The sequence below is a fragment of the Neodiprion lecontei genome, chromosome 6 (assembly GCF_021901455.1).
Source record: "Neodiprion lecontei isolate iyNeoLeco1 chromosome 6, iyNeoLeco1.1, whole genome shotgun sequence".
NCBI classification, from domain to species: domain Eukaryota; kingdom Metazoa; phylum Arthropoda; class Insecta; order Hymenoptera; family Diprionidae; genus Neodiprion; species Neodiprion lecontei.
This window is the reverse complement of record NC_060265.1, coordinates 6688679-6705215: the sequence shown is the minus strand read 5'-3', so window position 1 is coordinate 6705215 and position 16537 is coordinate 6688679. Positions and strand designations below refer to the sequence as shown.

Genomic DNA, 16537 nt, shown 5'->3' with positions numbered 1-16537 from the left:
CTAAAGTCTATTTATGCTGATCGTAAAACACGACACATCAGCCAATCATCAACGTTTGATAATTTCTGCATTTGTAGCTACTGGTAAACACAGAGTAAACACCAGTTAAATAAACGATACTCAAGCCGTCAAAAGATCCATAACCCTATCTCTTGATATTTTATATCCCGCAAGATAATTTTCTGCATGTAATTCATAGAATTGGCACATCCCTGAAAGGATATAGCCATACGGTAGAACAAGTTTTATCGAAAGCATATTTCAGTGCTATACATTGGCAATATCTGTCTTTTTTCATCTCAAATTTTCCAAGATTCCAGATTAGTAGCTCTGACACGACCGTTTTAGTGTTTTTTGTTGGATACGTTGACAGTTTACAGGCAGGTTACTTGTTTTTGAAAAGAAGGTAATTTATTTGTCAACTTGTCATATTTTTCTTACTCTAATTTTGACTGATAGCAACTTATCGATCGACGTACTAACTTTTTTCAATTCATTATAGGAGGAATATTTTGAAGAATTTGTATTGAGTATCGTGTTTCCGCTCCCAATTAGTTTAAGTACAATACATGGAGTAATTTATCATGGTGGCTGGTCCTTCTGAGCATGGGATGCAAGCTGATGTGATATTCGTCATCGAGGGTACAGCTGTCAATGGAGCTTACCTTCATGATATCAAGACCAATTATCTTATGCCAACATTGGAGTAAGTTTATGTATTTAAATTTCTATGAGATAATTTAATTAAATAAAATATCTACGAATAGTGAGCAAATGGAACAATATGTAAAATATATAAAAATAGCAAAGTTAGTGCTGAATTTATTATTCAAATTATAAAATAATTTTTTTTCAGATATTTCAATCAAGGAAGTATAGAGGATCGAGAATATGTCTCTGAGGTGAGAATACCACTGTTTTTGTACTGCAGTGGTCTCAACAATTCTATAGCAATAATTATATAATTTGCAAACTATAGAAAGTGATGCTTTTTTGTTAGAGTAGGAACTATAACAACAATATATTTCTTCCAAGATATTTCTCATAGCCTAAATTACAAAATATTTTGAACACAAGTATCGTACTTGATTTATAAATCTAATTTTCTTGACGTGCACTAACTTACAACGATATCTTCTTGTCACAGAATAGTACAACACTTTATGGAGTGGTGGTTTACCATGCAGCCGACTGTTTGCCTGCACCCTGCACTGGAACATTTGGGCCATATTCAAACCCTCACAAGCTTTCACTTATGTTGGACAAACTTGAGTAAGTCCATATTGCAATAGTATGTCATATCATAAAAAACCACTACAAAAATAAAAATTTGGAATTTTTTATGTAATTACTACATTGTGTTTTGCTTTGTAATAGAATGGTAGGTGGGAAAGGTGAATCTCACGCGAATATTGGTGAAGGATTGGCAACTGCGTTACAATGTTTCGAAGACTTGCAACTGCGTAGAGAACCTAATACTGCTTCTCAAAAACATTGTATTTTAGTTTGTAATTCGCCTCCGTATCAAACAGTTGTCCAGGAATCGTACAAATTCTCTGGACACACCGTGGAACAGTTGGCAGCAATTTTTCAAGAGGTAAGAGATTTCGATTTATAGCTGATGAAATGGTTAGCAATTTGAACGATTATTCACACCTTTGTAGACGTGAATTATGTAATTGAATTCCAATCATTTTGCTAATTGAATTGTGACATGGTGAAATTCTCGTAAATTTTGTATTTTACTTGCAGAGGAACATCAACCTCTCAATAATATCTCCAAGAAAAATACCAACGCTATTTAAACTATTTGAAAAAGCTGGTGGTGATTTGCAGTCATCACAGACAAAAAACTATGCTAAGGATCTAAGGCACGTTGTTCTCTTAAGAAATTATAATCTCAAGGAACGACCTGTCAGTCCAATGGGAGCAACTGGTCATCTCGCACCTGGTAATCCGGTGCAAATACCTCCGAGTCCCTTACAGAGTAATGACAGTCCAAATCCGAATCAGCCACAACAGAATCTTCCCCAACCGACTCAGCAACAAACTGGTGCATTTAGAAACCAAGCGCCTCAAAATATTACCTCAGTTAATCAGCAAACTGCTCCTCCAATGTCTGCTCCTCTCATGGCCGGCCGTGGAAACTTCAATCCACAAATTACAGCTCCACCTAACTATCATCCCAACTTAATGGGTCCTAGACGTTGGATTATGCCTTCACAACAACGACCTCCGTTTATTGCATCTGGAGCCACAGCTCAATCAAATTCTCAAGGAAGTGCACTTATTGCCCAGCTAACACAACCACCTTCTGTCTTGGGACCAGGTGTCAATCAATTTGGACAGCGTATGGACGGTAATATTGAATTTTATAATAAATTTTTCTCATCAAGAAAGTCAATGTTCATCAATCATCTAGCTTGCCTGTATCTAGGATTCTACCCAGACGATGGAACTTACTGTTTTTCAATGTTGTAGGAAACACAAATGTCATGACAAATGCTTCTCAGCAACAGCAACAACAACAGCAGCAACAGCAACAACAACAGCAGCAGCAGCAACAGCAGCAGCAGCAGCAGCAGCAACAGCAACAACAACAACAACAACAACAACAACAACAACAACAACAACAACAACAACAGCAGCAGCAGCAACAGCAGCAGCAGCAACAGCAACACCAACAGCAGCAACAACAATTACGTTTTACTTTGATGCAGCACCAACAAAATCAGCAACAAAGTCCCCAGCAAACAACAGCAATGAGTATGCAAGGACAAGCGGTGCAAGGTCAAGCTGGACAACAATTAATGGTATCTGGCGTGAGCCAGTCTCTTCCTGCACAAGCGCAGCAGACTACTCCAGCTTCTCAAGCTTCTGCTTCGGTGTCCTCTGTACCTTCGCAAGTGTCGCATAGCCAACCACAAGTCAGTTTATCCAGAAAACTTTATGGATGTAGCAAATCATTATTTCACTACATATTTATCATAATATCACTCAAATGGCCTCACTTCAGACTCAATCCTTGTAGTTATGCAGTCCGGGTTATTTGTGGATTAATGAGAAAATCTAAGTAACCCACAAATTTTCATGAAGAAAATATATCTATTATTTACATTTACTGACATTTTCAGTTTGAGTTAAAACTATATTATTCGTACAATATCATGAATAATGAGTGCATCAATGTTTGAATAATGTAAAATAATTATTTTTGTTCATCGTCTCAAGGGAAACGTTGCTGGAGGACCTGTGGCTGGTCAACAAATGGCACCTAGCAGAGAGCGTCATACGATCTGGCAGGGTGTTCTGGAATGGCTTGAAAAAGCTAAAAATCCCACAGATACGCAGAAACTCACTAGACACGTTCCATGTCAAGTATCAGCCAACTCTAAAGACGGTGAACCAGAATTGTAAGTTTCGATTGATTTAAAATTTTAATTCTGGTTCAAATTCAGAAGATACAATAATGCATTAAAGAAAAGTTATCTTGAAATCGTAAAAATTTGAATTTTCTATCTGTGCTCGCAGAAAGGCAGATTCTTGGCCACAAAAGCTGATCATGCAGTTGATGCCTAAACAGCTGATTGGTAATATTGGAGGAGCTTATTTGAAAAATTCCAAATCTGTTCTCTTTCACCCAACACCTTGCGAGGCTCTCGAGGGCTTAACGAAAGTTATGAGCACTGGTTTTGTACGTATAATCCAAAAATGTTTTTTGAATCCCTATCTTGCAAAAGTTACTTTTTGTAATTATAAAAAATCTTGTAGGCCGGCTGTGTGCATTTCACGTCCGTACCATCTCCGGCAGCTTGTGATATAAAAGTGCTTATTCTTTTATATACTGCTGAGAAAAGAGCATACCTTGGATTTATTCCTAATGATCAAGCTGCGTTTGTAGATCGTCTACGTAAAGTAATACAACATCAGAAAACTACCCAAGCATTAATGAGACAAGGGCAGGTAAGTTGACGGTGCATATAATTGGTGAGGTAGATAGTAAATAAACATCAAACTAAAGAGATTTTATTAAAAAAAAAAATGACTGCAGGGAGGAAATGTATCTGGCAACAATTTGCCAGCAATTACTGCGGGTATATCACCAGGTGGGATTCTTACAAACGCTATGGCTATGGGGGGAGGTCAAATAACACAAAATGTTGTTCCCAGTACCGGACCACAACAAACGTTAGGCAATTCGAGTGGGCCACAGGGGCAAATAAATATGCCGGTAAATGTAGTGCCAGTAACCAAAATACTGTATTATTTTGTTTTTTTTTTTAATAAAATGCCAACTTAATGACAACTTTTTCCACTTATTGTATGCGAATGGTGATTGTCAGTGCTCAATCAAATTGAAAACGTGATTTTTGACATTGCTTTACTCGTAGGGCGGTGGATTATCTGGACCTCAACCAGTAGGCCAAGGACCTGGTGGTATGATGGGACAACAAAGACCGCAGTACGATACCTTAGAACTGGCTAGGCAACAGAACCTTATGAAAATAAAACAGTTGCAGCAAACTTTGGAGGCCGCACAGCAACAAGAAGCCCAATATCAATCCCAGCTAGAAGTCAATGTACATATCTGTAACGTAATTTGCACAAGACAAATTGACTTATGTATAACTTTTGTTGAAACAGATTCAAAGGAACTTAGAAGTGGCACAACAACAAGAAATGCAGTTCAAGCAGCAACTTGAGGTAAAAGAGTGGGAATTACTTCTGTCATACAGATTATTCTTTTCCTACAATCATTGTACTAAAAATTAATAATCCACTACATGCACTACATCAACCTATAATAACATTTGAAATTGATCATGTTGTGCATATATTTAGGCACAACAAGCCCAAAGAACTCTTAATTCTGCTGGCGGAATGGCCGGTCAACAACCTAATGCACAGAGGATGATGCGCCCTGTAATGGCAAACAGTCCTGGTCTCCGAAATTTGCTCCAGCAGGTGAAAATTTCGGACTATTTTTCGACAGATAAATTAGTTCATGAACTGAGAGAGGGTGGTGAATACATCTTCCTTATGTTTCAGCAGCAGCCGCAATACAGACAAGTACCTGGAATGCAACAGCAAATGGTTGGTCCAAGAGGTATGCCAACAAGGCCTATGGCACCAGGGAATCCGCAAACTCAACAATTTGATGAAATCTCTAATTACGATTTTATTGGCTAATTATCTTGATACGGCGTCATATTCCTAATTTCATACGCTATACTTAAGTCGTAAATAAATCATTGATGACATTCTACTGTACAATAAAAAAGAGAAACATGGATAGAAATTCAACATGACAACAATATTTTTAATATACGTATACAATTGTTACTTTATTCATTGATAATCATTTCTTATTTTAAATACTGTCTATTCCTAAACAATGCTTCATAGAATTATAGTAATTAATCCTAGTCTAGGACTAGGACTCCGTCACTAATCCCATGCACTTCCTGTCCAGTGTACAGGAATGAAAAATTTTAGGTTATATCGTTGATCTCGTCTTTGCCCGCATATCGCCCTACGTCAATCTGAATTTGACGAGCTGAGTAATTGCAGTAAGTTCAATAGTGTTCATACATTATACAGAGTATCGCAAAGTACGAAGATATGTAATAAGAACGATAGCGTTAAGCGTTTGAAACAGCATTTAGTTTCAATGCATATGCATGTATATGTATATATACATGCATACATACGTACGGTTTGTACTGTGACGCTGCTTCATTTGTAAATCGATGGTATGATAACAAATTCGCGAGTATATTTATCACCGTATTTCAGCACAAACAGTTTCGTACCAGCAATTCAAATAATTGTTAACAGACACCGATTTTAATGCATAATTGGCAATGATGACCACGTGGCGGCCATGTGCGTTGACAAACACCTGTTCATGTCACCTGTTGCGCCGCCCGTTGATCTATCAAATTCTAAATTAATATTTGGCACATCTAATAGGTGGCTTCTTAATTTCTAAATACTCTGAAAATTAATGATGTTATTCAAATCGAATGCTGGTATATTCAAAAAAATTATAATATTTGCCGAGTTTTAATTACTAGTGCAATTTTCTTTCTTATTCAGGCAAGTGTAAACACCTCTCGGCTTTGTGATGAAACTATTTTCAACCTGATCTGTGCTCATATACGAAAAAAACATTCATCCAGACAGATTCAATATTGGATAGTAACACCCAAGAGTAAAAGTATTATGCCTATCTTCGTTGTATCTTTTTTTCGATTATGTCACTTTAAAAGAGCACAAAAAAGAATTCATAACTCTTCTACTCTGACATCAATACTGCGTCATATCTGTTATTTGTTGTACTTCATGAGTTTTAATAGATAACGATTACCACGATGACATGCGATGACCCCCGTGCTATTGCACAGTTCATCCCAGGGGGTCTTAAATTATTCAAGTTTAACGTCAGTAAAGATTGAGCTGTGTCTAAGTGCTACAGATCATTGTTTAAACTTACGTACTGAGCTTTTGATCATATTTCTTTTTCACATCTACTTTTACAGTCGTAAGTTAAAGACATGGCGATACTCAGATTCTACAAAATTCCCGGCCTTCAGTCAGGGCAACGAAACAACAAACTGAACATCCTGAAAGAAATCTCAAGTTCGGTTCATGACTTGGAAACTGAAACTTGCTACAACATTGAACTTACACAGGAGCTTAGTCAGGATGAGATTTCCAGACTAAAATGGATTTTGGGCTCTCCTTTTTGGCCAGATAACCTATGGAGTACCTCTACCTTGATCCAGGATCCTCAGACTCTACTTATAGAAATTGGCCCTAGGTTTGTACAATTTATGGTTTCCAACATGAATTCTCAGTAAAATGTGCATGAAATGATGGTGATTTGAATGTGTTTTTTAAAACTTTAGGCTGAATTTCTCCACTGCGTTTTCGAGCAATGCTGTATCGATATGCAAATCAGTTCAGCTGAGCAAAGTGAGAAGATTAGAAGTTTCGACGAGATATCTTGTCAAGCTTACATCAATGCTAAATGAAGAAACAGTGTCTGCAGTACGTATATAAAATTAATTGTCCTTTAAAATTGTTGTTCCATATGGACTTCTTAATTATTGTTTCTTCCAATCAGATAGTTGATGCGATGCACGATAAAATGACTGAGTGCAGGTACCTGAAACCAATAGAAACATTTGATCACGGTATTAAGCCAAAAGACTGGTATGAGGTTGATATTCTCAAGTTTGGGAGAAAAGCCTTAGAGGACGTGAACTCAGAGCTGGGTAAGACAGACAGGCCAATTCTGAAGAGGCCAACTAGAAAATCGTACTTAAAATTTTGCTGCCTATATTTTACATTTGTTTTTTAATCATCAGGTTTGGCTTTTGACGACTGGGATTTGGACTTCTATGCAGATCTGTTTGGTTCTAAGTTGAAACGTAATCCAACAAGCGTAGAGTGCTTCGACCTTGCACAATCTAACAGTGAGCACAGTCGCCATTGGTTTTTCAAAGGCGAGATGGTGGTGGATGGTGAAATGCAGAAAGAGTCTCTGATCGACATGATTATCGACACGCAGAATTACTCAAACTCAAATAACGTCATCAAATTCAGTGATAATAGTAGCGCAATCAAGGGTTTCAACTTACGTACCCTTCGCCCAGATAAAACCCATGAGGCTAGCCCTTTCCGTGTTGACGACGTTAACCAGCACATAATATTCACTGCCGAAACACATAATTTTCCAACTGGCGTTGCTCCGTTTAGGTAAAGACTTTTTTTCATACATAAATAAAAAAGCAAGCTTATCTATGCGCAAATTACAGCGGGGCCACAACTGGTACTGGAGGACGATTGCGAGATATTCAAGGTGTTGGGAGAGGCGGGTATTATATTGCGGGTACCGCAGGATATTGTGTTGGAAATCTTCACATTCCAGGTAAAATTTTGGACATTATTTCAATTGAATTGATCTAACTTAATATTGTTTTGAGGGAGTTGATTTTAACCAGCTAAGAAATTTGTGTCTTTTCATAGGCTATGATTTGCCTTGGGAAGAAAAGGATGTCTTGTATCCTGGGAATTTTGCTCGCCCATTGGAAATTATAATAGAAGCTAGTAACGGCGCTTCTGATTATGGTAATAAATTTGGAGAACCAGTAATATCTGGGTTTGCCCGTTCATTTGGGCTAGTTGAGGCTGAGGGTGGTCGTCGAGAATGGATTAAGCCTATCATGTTTAGCGGTGGGTTGGGTTCTATGGAAGCTAACATGACGAAGAAATTGCCACCTGCAAAAGGTAAAATCACTGAAACACCTAATTTATTCTCAGACAAGTTTGTGTCAAAAATTTAGTATTTCTAGTGAATTACTTTTTTCAATTAATAAACTTTTTTCCAGGGATGCAAGTTATTAAAATTGGAGGCCCCGTATACAGAATTGGTGTTGGAGGTGGATCCGCAAGCTCCGTTGAGGTATATTCTGACTAGTGTTTATAATTTTGCAAAGAAATCGGTTTAGTGTTACAATTCTCATGAGATATATGTATTCGCTGATATTGAAAATATTTTTTAAACAGGTCCAGGGTGACAACAAGTCAGAATTGGACTTTGGTGCAGTACAACGAGGAGATGCAGAGATGGAGCAAAAGCTGAATCGCCTTGTACGGGCCTGTATGGAAATGGGAAACAATAATCCAATATTGAGTATACACGATCAAGGAGCTGGAGGAAACGGTTTGTGAAAATTTCACTGAATGAATTTAGTGATCACACTGCAGCAAAATTTTGATATAAGCTACCGATTTGCAGGAAATGTATTAAAGGAATTGGTAGAACCAGCAGGCGCTGTAATATTTTCTAAGAAATTTGATCTAGGAGATCCAAGCATAAGTACTCTTGAATTGTGGGGTGCAGAGTATCAGGAAAATGATGCTATATTATGCAAACCAGAAGACGTTAGTTTGTTGAAAAAAATTGCGACACGTGAACGGTGTCCTATTAATTTTGTTGGTACAGTTACTGGAACTGGTAAAATAGTACTATCAGAGGAAGACAACTGCGACGCATCAAAATATCTCAACGGGGAGGTAAATGAAAATGTTAGGCATCCTGTGGATCTGGAACTCGAGCTTGTATTGGGCAAAATGCCGAAGAAGGTATATATGTGAAATGAATACTTGTTCTCCAATGAGAATATTGTTCATTTTCCCTGGTTGACTTGTTAATTACAAATAACATGAAACGATATTCATTTGTTACAAATATTTGTATATCTACAGATGTTCAATCTTAACAAACACCAAGTAACTTCTATGCCAATCACTTTACCTGTCGGCTTGAGTATCGAAGCTGCATTGGATCGAGTCTTAAGATTACCCTCCGTTGCAAGTAAACGGTATTTGACCAATAAAGTTGATCGTTGCGTAACTGGTTTGATTGTGCAACAGCAGTGCGTAGGTCCACTTCACACCCCTCTAGCTGATGTGGCTGTTACAGCACTTTCACATTTCTCCACAGTAAGTATAGAAAGCGATTCAATTGATATAAATAATGGATATAATACATATATAAAACGTGTTATTGCTGAAATTAAATATATCTATATATATATATATATATATATGACTTGACTTATTAAATATATATATTTAATTTTAGCAATAACACGTTTTCCTACTCATTTCAGGTTGGCTCTGCAACAGCCATAGGAGAACAGCCAATAAAAGGCCTCGTTGATGCAGCTGCTGGTGCAAGAATGACAGTTGCGGAATCTCTGACTAATCTTGTATTTGCTCGCATATCAGAACTCGCAGTAAGTTTCTGACTAGAGGTTTATGATCATGAGTCATAAAAATTTAAATACCAAACAATGGGTTTTGAGTTGTCATTTCTTTCACAGGATGTTAAATGCAGTGGTAATTGGATGTGGGCTGCCAAGTTGCCTGGCGAAGGTGCAGCGCTATATGAAGCCTGTGTTGCTATGTGCTCTATAATGAAGGAATTGGGGATAGCTGTTGATGGGGGTAAAGATTCTCTGAGCATGGCTGCGCGAATCGGAAAAGACGTAGTCAAGGCACCAGGAACACTAGTTGTTTCATCCTACGCACCATGTCCTGACATAAGACAGGTCAGACAAGTTTTAAACATAATATTTAGGTAGTTTCATTGTTTTTCCTGAAGCTCATTGATTTACTTATTGCGTTTATTGTTGTACAAGACTTGCTTTTCGTTCACAGGTTATTACTCCTGACTTAAAGGGTCCATCTATTAAAATAAACGGAGCCCTAGTTTTTGTAGATTTATCCGCTGGAAAGAGTCGTATAGGCGGCACAGCTTTAGCTCAAGTTTATAAACAAATTGGTAACAGCTGCCCAGATTTCGAAGATGCGGTAACTTTCAAGAATGCATTTAATGCCATACAGAATTTAATAAAAGGTAAGAAGAGGTTATATGTGAATTTTCAAATATCCAAGTGTTTCTCATTTGGTGATAGCAGGATGCTAACACATTTTAATTAGTGAATTGGTTATCCTAAATTTAATTCAAATTCTTTTCAGATCGCAAGCTCATGTCAGGTCACGATGTAAGTGATGGTGGTTTAATTACTTGTTTATTGGAGATGAGTTTTGCTGGAATATCTGGTATAGACGTAAATATCAATCACAAATCAGGCTCCCCGATTGATGTTCTATTTTCTGAGGAGCTGGGCTGGATTTTGGAAGTTGATCCCATAAATGTTGATCATGTTATGAAAGTTTTCAAACGCGATAATGTTCCAGCTTATATTATCGGAAACTCAAAGAATTTCGGCCTACAATCGAAAGTAAGTATATAACACAAACAAGTCTCCCAAGATTATTTTATCGCATAATTAGTGTTGCAAACTCTCTGTTGAAACATTTTCCAGGTATCTGTATCAGTCAACGATAATATTGTACTCAGTTCATCGGTATTTCCTCTTATGGAAATTTGGGAGGAAACAAGTTATAGATTGGAACTACGACAAACTAACATAACTTGTGCTGAAGAAGAATTTCTCAGGCTTTCGATGAGGAGTTCACCGGCTTACAAACTCACATTCGACCCTGCAGTTAGTCCAATTATTACTCAAAAGCATATGGCATGTAAGTACGTGGTTTACCAATAAAACTCTGTATTCTTAAATCAATCTCACAAATAATTTTGAATTTTACAGCTCCGTTTAAAGTTGCTGTGATACGCGAAGAAGGCTCAAACGGGGACCGAGAAATGTCCGCGTCTCTGATACAAGCTGGTTTCGAAGTTTGGGATGTGGTCATGCAAGATCTTTTGAATAATCAGCTAACACTGGACACATTCAGAGGTGTCATATTCCCGGGTGGTTTCAGTTATGCTGGTGAGTTTTAAGAACAGAATAAAAAACGTAACTGTTTTCCTAATCAGGATATTTCATAATTTCATTGTATACGTTGCAGACGTGCTCGGGTCGGCTAAAGGCTGGGCAGCAAGCCTTTTGTTCCATCCTACTCTAAAGACACAACTACAAAAATTTGTTGAGCGCAAAAATACTTTCAGTTTAGGTGTATGCAATGGATGTCAACTAATGAGCTTGCTAGGATGGATAGGCTGTCTAGAAAATGGTAGGTGTGGTATAAATATGAGTAATACAACTTTACGAATACGGTGTGAATGTTTCATCAATGATTACAATTGAAACCTGATTATAGATGATGGAATCCCAGACGTTGTATTGGATCACAATAACTCTGAAAGGTTTGAGTGCCGATGGAGTACAGTAAAAATTGAAAATTCTCCATCCATCATGTTGCAAGGAATGGAAGGCAGTGTGTTTGGAGTTTGGGTAGCTCACGGCGAGGGAAGGTTCACATTCCGAAATCAACAAATTTTCAGAAAATTAAAGGAACATAAATGTGTAGCTATCAGGTACACGGATGATCAAGGTATCGCAACTGAACAATATCCACAAAATCCGAATGGCAGTATTGGTAAGATTTAAAGACTGAATAACAACTTATACTTTCATTGATTGAAACATCCAGTCTTCTCTCAATGGTATAAATTTAATTTGACTAATTTCGCAGAGGGAATAGCTGGAGTTTGTTCGCTCAATGGAAGGCATTTAGCTATGATGCCTCATCCAGAGAGGTGCACTCAAATGTGGCAATGGCCATGGGCTCCAGTCTCCTGGATGCAGAAGCAATCACCGTGGAAACGTATTTTTCAAAATGCCTATGCTTGGTGTCAGTCGGTCTAAATTGATACTAGGTATGTTATCTTGCAATTAGAGGAGTAAGATCTGTGTATATTATTGATAGGGCTGTTTGTAGATCAAATTTTCGTTATCAAGACTCGAATACATTATTTCTTTTTCGTGCAACTTAATAAGTAGCAATGAAACAGTTAATAAATGCTGGCAGTTCTATTAAAATATGTATTATCTCCACTTTAAAAACCTGCTGATAAATGAGGTAAGAATATATGGTATACTGAGTATAAAATAGATTAAATCTATTGACCAACTTAGAGTGAATAATAAGTGTGCGAATTTCATAAATATATAATTTCGTTTGATTCAATGGTGAAGTTTAATCACATTTCCGGTGAATATCACAGATAATCAGCTCGGATCGTATAATTGTACTATGTTTATTTTCTCAGTGGTGGCGGCGATTAAATATTGCTTGTTGAGCCGATCCATTATATCTAACGCAATTATAGCTTGATTAGCGACTACAATTGATTTGGAGTTCTTAGGACAAAAGTCCCAAGTAGTTAGTAACTCAGCATTATTGACGTAGTACATGTGAACAGAACCTGCAAGATTAAATTTACATTCTGTAAAACTGTCAAATTCTCTAGCAAAACTTTATTACTTTTTTTGTTTTAATTATGCACATACCAGAGTCTAATCCTAGAACCAGTACATCGGCATAGAAAAGTAATGCAGTTGGTGTTCCATGAAGTTTTGATAGAATTTCGTACATTACCCAGGGTTGACTGTTTACAGAGATCCCCAAAAAACCGTTCACTAAAAGTAAAAGGGGACAATGTAGGATTGAAACATGAATTTCATGCAAAGCGAAATAAACGGTACAGGCATGAACTTTTCTAGAGCAGTAATTAGTTACTTGTAATGCACATGGCAGTCCAAGGCCTGAACACGTAGTATTTTAATACTTTATCTGCAGGAGGTTCGACGTATTCTTCCTCCATGTATGGAGTTTCATTCAGGCTTACTTTATAGTTGTAACCCAAATCTGTCCAAAGAAAAGCCTGACACAAAAAGGAAAAGCTACATTCAATTTTTTGGTCCACATTAAATAAGTCGGTTCAGCCATACATTTTTCAGCTGACCATTGAGTTTGTTTTTAATTTCTATTAAGAATTGAGCAAGTGCTGCACCTCTTCACCATCAGCTACTAAAGCAACAATAGTGCCATAGAGTTCTAGGAAATCGTAAGATCTTTCAGTACACTTGTTACGGATGATTAGCTTGTTTTTCATTGTGATCAAAACACATCCATGGGTAGTACTGAAAAATCAAGAGTACCATAATAATAGAGATTGTTTTAATGAGATGTTTTTCATCTGTTTACTTTTCACATACTTTACCTTATTAATCTTCCATATCGAGGAGTTGAAATTACTTTTTTTAATAGAATATCCCATAACATCACTCTATACATATTTGAAGCAGAGATAGCAGCTATCCGTTTGTCTGTAAGCATACAAAACAGAAAACAAAGATCAAAAACTACAAAAAAAAAAATCGATAGCGTATATGAATGTGATTCTCTACCATCCCGTAAAAATTGTACATTGGATACATGTTCCATTTGGTCAGCAATAAAAATTGGCTCAACTATGGATCTCTCAATGTCATAGAAAGCAATGAATCCTTCCGAGCTACCGACGGCTAGCAGACTTTCTATACAGAAAAATAGTTGATTAACAAATGGGATGTAAGATTTTTGATGTGAGGCTTGATCAATTGCTATCGAGAAAAATACAGAAGGCCAAACAAAATTTTTAGTTGAGTATTTGTTATTGTAGTCATACCTGACACAGCAAGACAAGTAATTTGTACCAATGGTAGACGGATAAAAAATGGTTCGAATTGTGCAGTGGAAACATTGAATTCGTTTATTTTATGCCATTTCATCCATGTCCTGTACATCGATAGCCACTTTAAATTATCTTTTGACTCGTGAAAATCAGTCCAGCTAATGTTTGGATAAAGTTTTTGTGCGATAGATCTACGGAGGTGGATGGATATTTCATTTTGGCATTTATTTTGCCACATGTTTGTATCCTGAAACATGAATGAAATAACGGGCAAACAACTGTTGATCAAGTGATGAGACTAATGCTTAAGTATATACATTTTCTTTGTTTGTCAATAATTAGTATAGTCATAGATTAATAACAATAACTGGATGCGGGTGCATGCTAATTGCGTAAATAGAACCTACCCTTGAAAGTCGAGTGATAACGTTATTCCATGTTTTGCATACGTAGCGAAAATTAATGATGTCAGTACCGTGTGAATATTTGAAGAAAATCTCCAATATTTCAATGGGAAACATTGCATTCAAGTTTTTGGTCAACAATGCACTTGCTCCAATGAAACTCCACTCGCTGCTTGTTTCCCTCGATTTTAAATCCCAATTTCAAATTACTCATACATACGCAGGTATACGTGCGTAGCTTAACGCAGTGTAAACACTGATCATAGAGATCAGTGAGTGTAAACAATAGTAACTACATCCGTTCGAGCGGTTCAATCGTGCGACGACAACCATGAGCTATACAGTTCTATAAGTGACGAGTGTGTACTTGTACAGACAATACAAGTGTCCTTGAGTCCGGAAAACGAGAGTTGCAGGCGGTTTTGAAGCAGGATTATTAATGAGAGATTTGACCGCAAGGCGTACCTTTAACGGTAGTCGAACGGGTTGTGATCCGCTTGTACGACTGTGCGCTCATTTGGTTTCTTAATACGTACAGGTATATATATTTCTAATAATCCAATTATTGGATTCATATAATTATTACTCAATCATTTCTCGTAATAATATTAAATCAGCTGTGCAGCGTTGGATGCACGGAAAGATAATAATACTTATTGTTAGTCTTACTATTATGGTAAGTAAATACTCAGTGTAAGGTTAGATGAATATGCAGAATCGTGAAACAATTTCGTCGGGCATGTTGTGACCTTTTTGTCCTGATGTTCGTTTGTTTTCCTCGCATTTGAAAAGAACTAACTGTAACGATCATCAGATGTTCTCGCACAATACCATTACCTTTTACGAGTGGTTAATACTTCGAATATTATTGCAGAATCACTGATAACAAGTGTTCAGTAAATCAGTGAAAATAATCATTCAATTCGTGAAGTTTTATTTTCGTGATGTGCATTTACATGGTGAAAAGATATCATATCTTCAGTCAATGCCATGTGTAATATAAGCTCTACCATGTGTACCATGACGACGTAGTTATTTTTCGGTCGAGTTACTAAACATCCCCCCTGAGTAAAAATGTAACTAAATTAAAAGAAAAGGGTCAATACCTTATAAAGCGTGTGCCAAACTAATCACGGTTTTTGCCCCTGATCAAAATCGGTATTATGCGTCGTATTTCAATGAGAAAATCTATCTTAAAAGGTTTGTAAAAATGACTTCAAGACAGCATGAATTTGATATCGAATGTTTAATATAACCAGAAAAATGAGCTTTTTGCAACGGGATTCTACAATAATGATTCATGCCCTTGATAATGTTAGGCAGTTCCTACATAATTTTTTTCTGAAAACCAAGCAAGAAAGTGACTAAAAATTCTGCAAAAATCACAAACCGTTATTATGAAATCTACATATCCAAATATCAGGTTCTGTAAATTTATACACATAAACATAGTAGGTACAGACACGTTGCCGATAGCTTCATCTTTCTAAGTTACAATCCTGTATTGTTACATTGAAAAAACACAATGTTTGCAATTTTTTTTCTCTCATTTTGCCTTTATTTTTACGCAAATTCTATTAAGCCAAAATTCGTTAGAAAGGTGAAATTTACGCCTGACGCCGCGTGCTACGGAAACTCTCTAAACACGTGAACGAATCGTGCGCAGCTTTGCGTGTATAAAAAACGTGACGGAGGAGTAAGAGAGAGAAAGAGAGAGGTATGTGTGTTCCAAGCGGTACCGAGATATTCCATCTCTCTCGCTCTACACCTGATTGGTGATACGTTTCCGCTCAGCCAATCAAATACAGAGTAAAAGAAACCGAGTAAGAGATTTACTTTCGAGCGATACGCGACGTTACTGCGTCAGTCGCTTCGGAGCCGTCGAGGCGCGAGCACGTCCGTAGTCGGTTCAGAATTCAAATCGCGTTGTTCAGGCTGTGTCTGTACGTTATTCGATAAATGTATTTTCATCGTACGCATCTGTGAATAATACACGAAGTGCAGCGTGTGGCTGATAGAAAATGAGTTAGTGAAATGAAAAAATCCTGCGAACATCGAAGGTGAGTTTCGT

At 37.1% G+C, this 16537-nt stretch overlaps 3 protein-coding genes across 9 annotated transcripts; 2 read left to right on the top strand and 1 right to left on the bottom strand.

The window, feature by feature from the left end:
* The first annotated feature begins 30 nt into the window (after positions 1-30).
* LOC107223081 (mediator of RNA polymerase II transcription subunit 25) lies at positions 31-5304 on the top strand. 5 transcript variants are annotated; one of them, XM_046744177.1, is made up of 15 exons: positions 31-380; positions 503-706; positions 857-902; positions 1148-1272; positions 1378-1597; positions 1753-2359; positions 2482-2927; positions 3232-3413; positions 3532-3694; positions 3772-3963; positions 4052-4231; positions 4392-4580; positions 4645-4704; positions 4843-4965; positions 5050-5304. In XM_046744177.1, the coding sequence occupies exons 2-15, from the start codon at positions 585-587 to the stop codon at positions 5188-5190; spliced, it is 2796 nt and encodes a 931-aa protein (XP_046600133.1). In that variant the 5' UTR covers positions 31-380; positions 503-584; the 3' UTR covers positions 5191-5304. The 5 variants fall into 5 exon arrangements, with proteins under 5 accessions (XP_046600133.1, XP_046600135.1, XP_046600134.1 ...); XM_046744179.1 differs by having other exon boundaries at positions 31-406; positions 1906-2359; XM_046744178.1 differs by having other exon boundaries at positions 31-406; positions 5053-5304.
* A 1149-nt stretch (positions 5305-6453) lies between these two features.
* LOC107222941 (phosphoribosylformylglycinamidine synthase) lies at positions 6454-12573 on the top strand. The gene is made up of 19 exons (XM_015662508.2): positions 6454-6823; positions 6912-7053; positions 7130-7280; positions 7374-7764; positions 7824-7936; positions 8035-8295; positions 8397-8470; positions 8575-8731; positions 8807-9153; positions 9277-9513; positions 9684-9809; positions 9897-10124; positions 10234-10432; positions 10555-10820; positions 10905-11121; positions 11193-11372; positions 11452-11616; positions 11704-11982; positions 12079-12573. Exons 1-19 carry the CDS (start codon positions 6558-6560, stop codon positions 12249-12251), a joined length of 3972 nt encoding a protein of 1323 aa, XP_015517994.2. The 5' UTR covers positions 6454-6557; the 3' UTR covers positions 12252-12573.
* Positions 12228-14816, bottom strand: LOC107222961. 3 transcript variants are annotated; one of them, XM_015662519.2, is made up of 8 exons: positions 14470-14815; positions 14057-14309; positions 13797-13925; positions 13610-13715; positions 13400-13529; positions 13126-13270; positions 12897-13025; positions 12228-12811 (listed from the first exon to the last, which is right to left on the bottom strand). In XM_015662519.2, the coding sequence occupies exons 1-8, from the start codon at positions 14581-14583 to the stop codon at positions 12615-12617; spliced, it is 1203 nt and encodes a 400-aa protein (XP_015518005.1). In that variant the 5' UTR covers positions 14584-14815; the 3' UTR covers positions 12228-12614. The 3 variants fall into 3 exon arrangements, with proteins under 3 accessions (XP_015518005.1, XP_046600138.1, XP_046600137.1); XM_046744182.1 differs by lacking the exon at positions 13797-13925 and having other exon boundaries at positions 14470-14816; XM_046744181.1 differs by having other exon boundaries at positions 13610-13925; positions 14470-14813.
* Positions 14817-16537: the final 1721 nt, after the last annotated feature.

What these genes read in the sequence shown, in the direction of transcription:
- LOC107223081 (XM_046744177.1), top strand. Translation starts at nt 585, where the DNA reads ATGGTGGCTGGTCCTTCTGAGCATGGGATGCAAGCTGATGTGATATTC. An exon ending in CATTAATGAGACAAGGGCAG is followed by an intron (nt 3,964 to 4,051) that starts GTAAGTTGACGG and finishes AAATGACTGCAG; the next exon opens with GGAGGAAATGTATCTGGCAA. An exon ending in TCCGAAATTTGCTCCAGCAG is followed by an intron (nt 4,966 to 5,049) that starts GTGAAAATTTCG and finishes CTTATGTTTCAG; the next exon opens with CAGCAGCCGCAATACAGACA.
- LOC107222941 (XM_015662508.2), top strand. Translation starts at nt 6,558, where the DNA reads ATGGCGATACTCAGATTCTACAAAATTCCCGGCCTTCAGTCAGGGCAA. An exon ending in TGGGCAAAATGCCGAAGAAG is followed by an intron (nt 9,154 to 9,276) that starts GTATATATGTGA and finishes GTATATCTACAG; the next exon opens with ATGTTCAATCTTAACAAACA. An exon ending in CTCGCATATCAGAACTCGCA is followed by an intron (nt 9,810 to 9,896) that starts GTAAGTTTCTGA and finishes TTTCTTTCACAG; the next exon opens with GATGTTAAATGCAGTGGTAA.
- LOC107222961 (XM_046744181.1), bottom strand. Translation starts at nt 14,583, where the DNA reads ATGTTTCCCATTGAAATATTGGAGATTTTCTTCAAATATTCACACGGT. An exon ending in GACTGCCATGTGCATTACAA is followed by an intron (nt 13,026 to 13,125) that starts GTAACTAATTAC and finishes TTTTACTTTTAG; the next exon opens with TGAACGGTTTTTTGGGGATC. An exon ending in GGTTCTAGGATTAGACTCTG is followed by an intron (nt 12,812 to 12,896) that starts GTATGTGCATAA and finishes TTAATCTTGCAG; the next exon opens with GTTCTGTTCACATGTACTAC.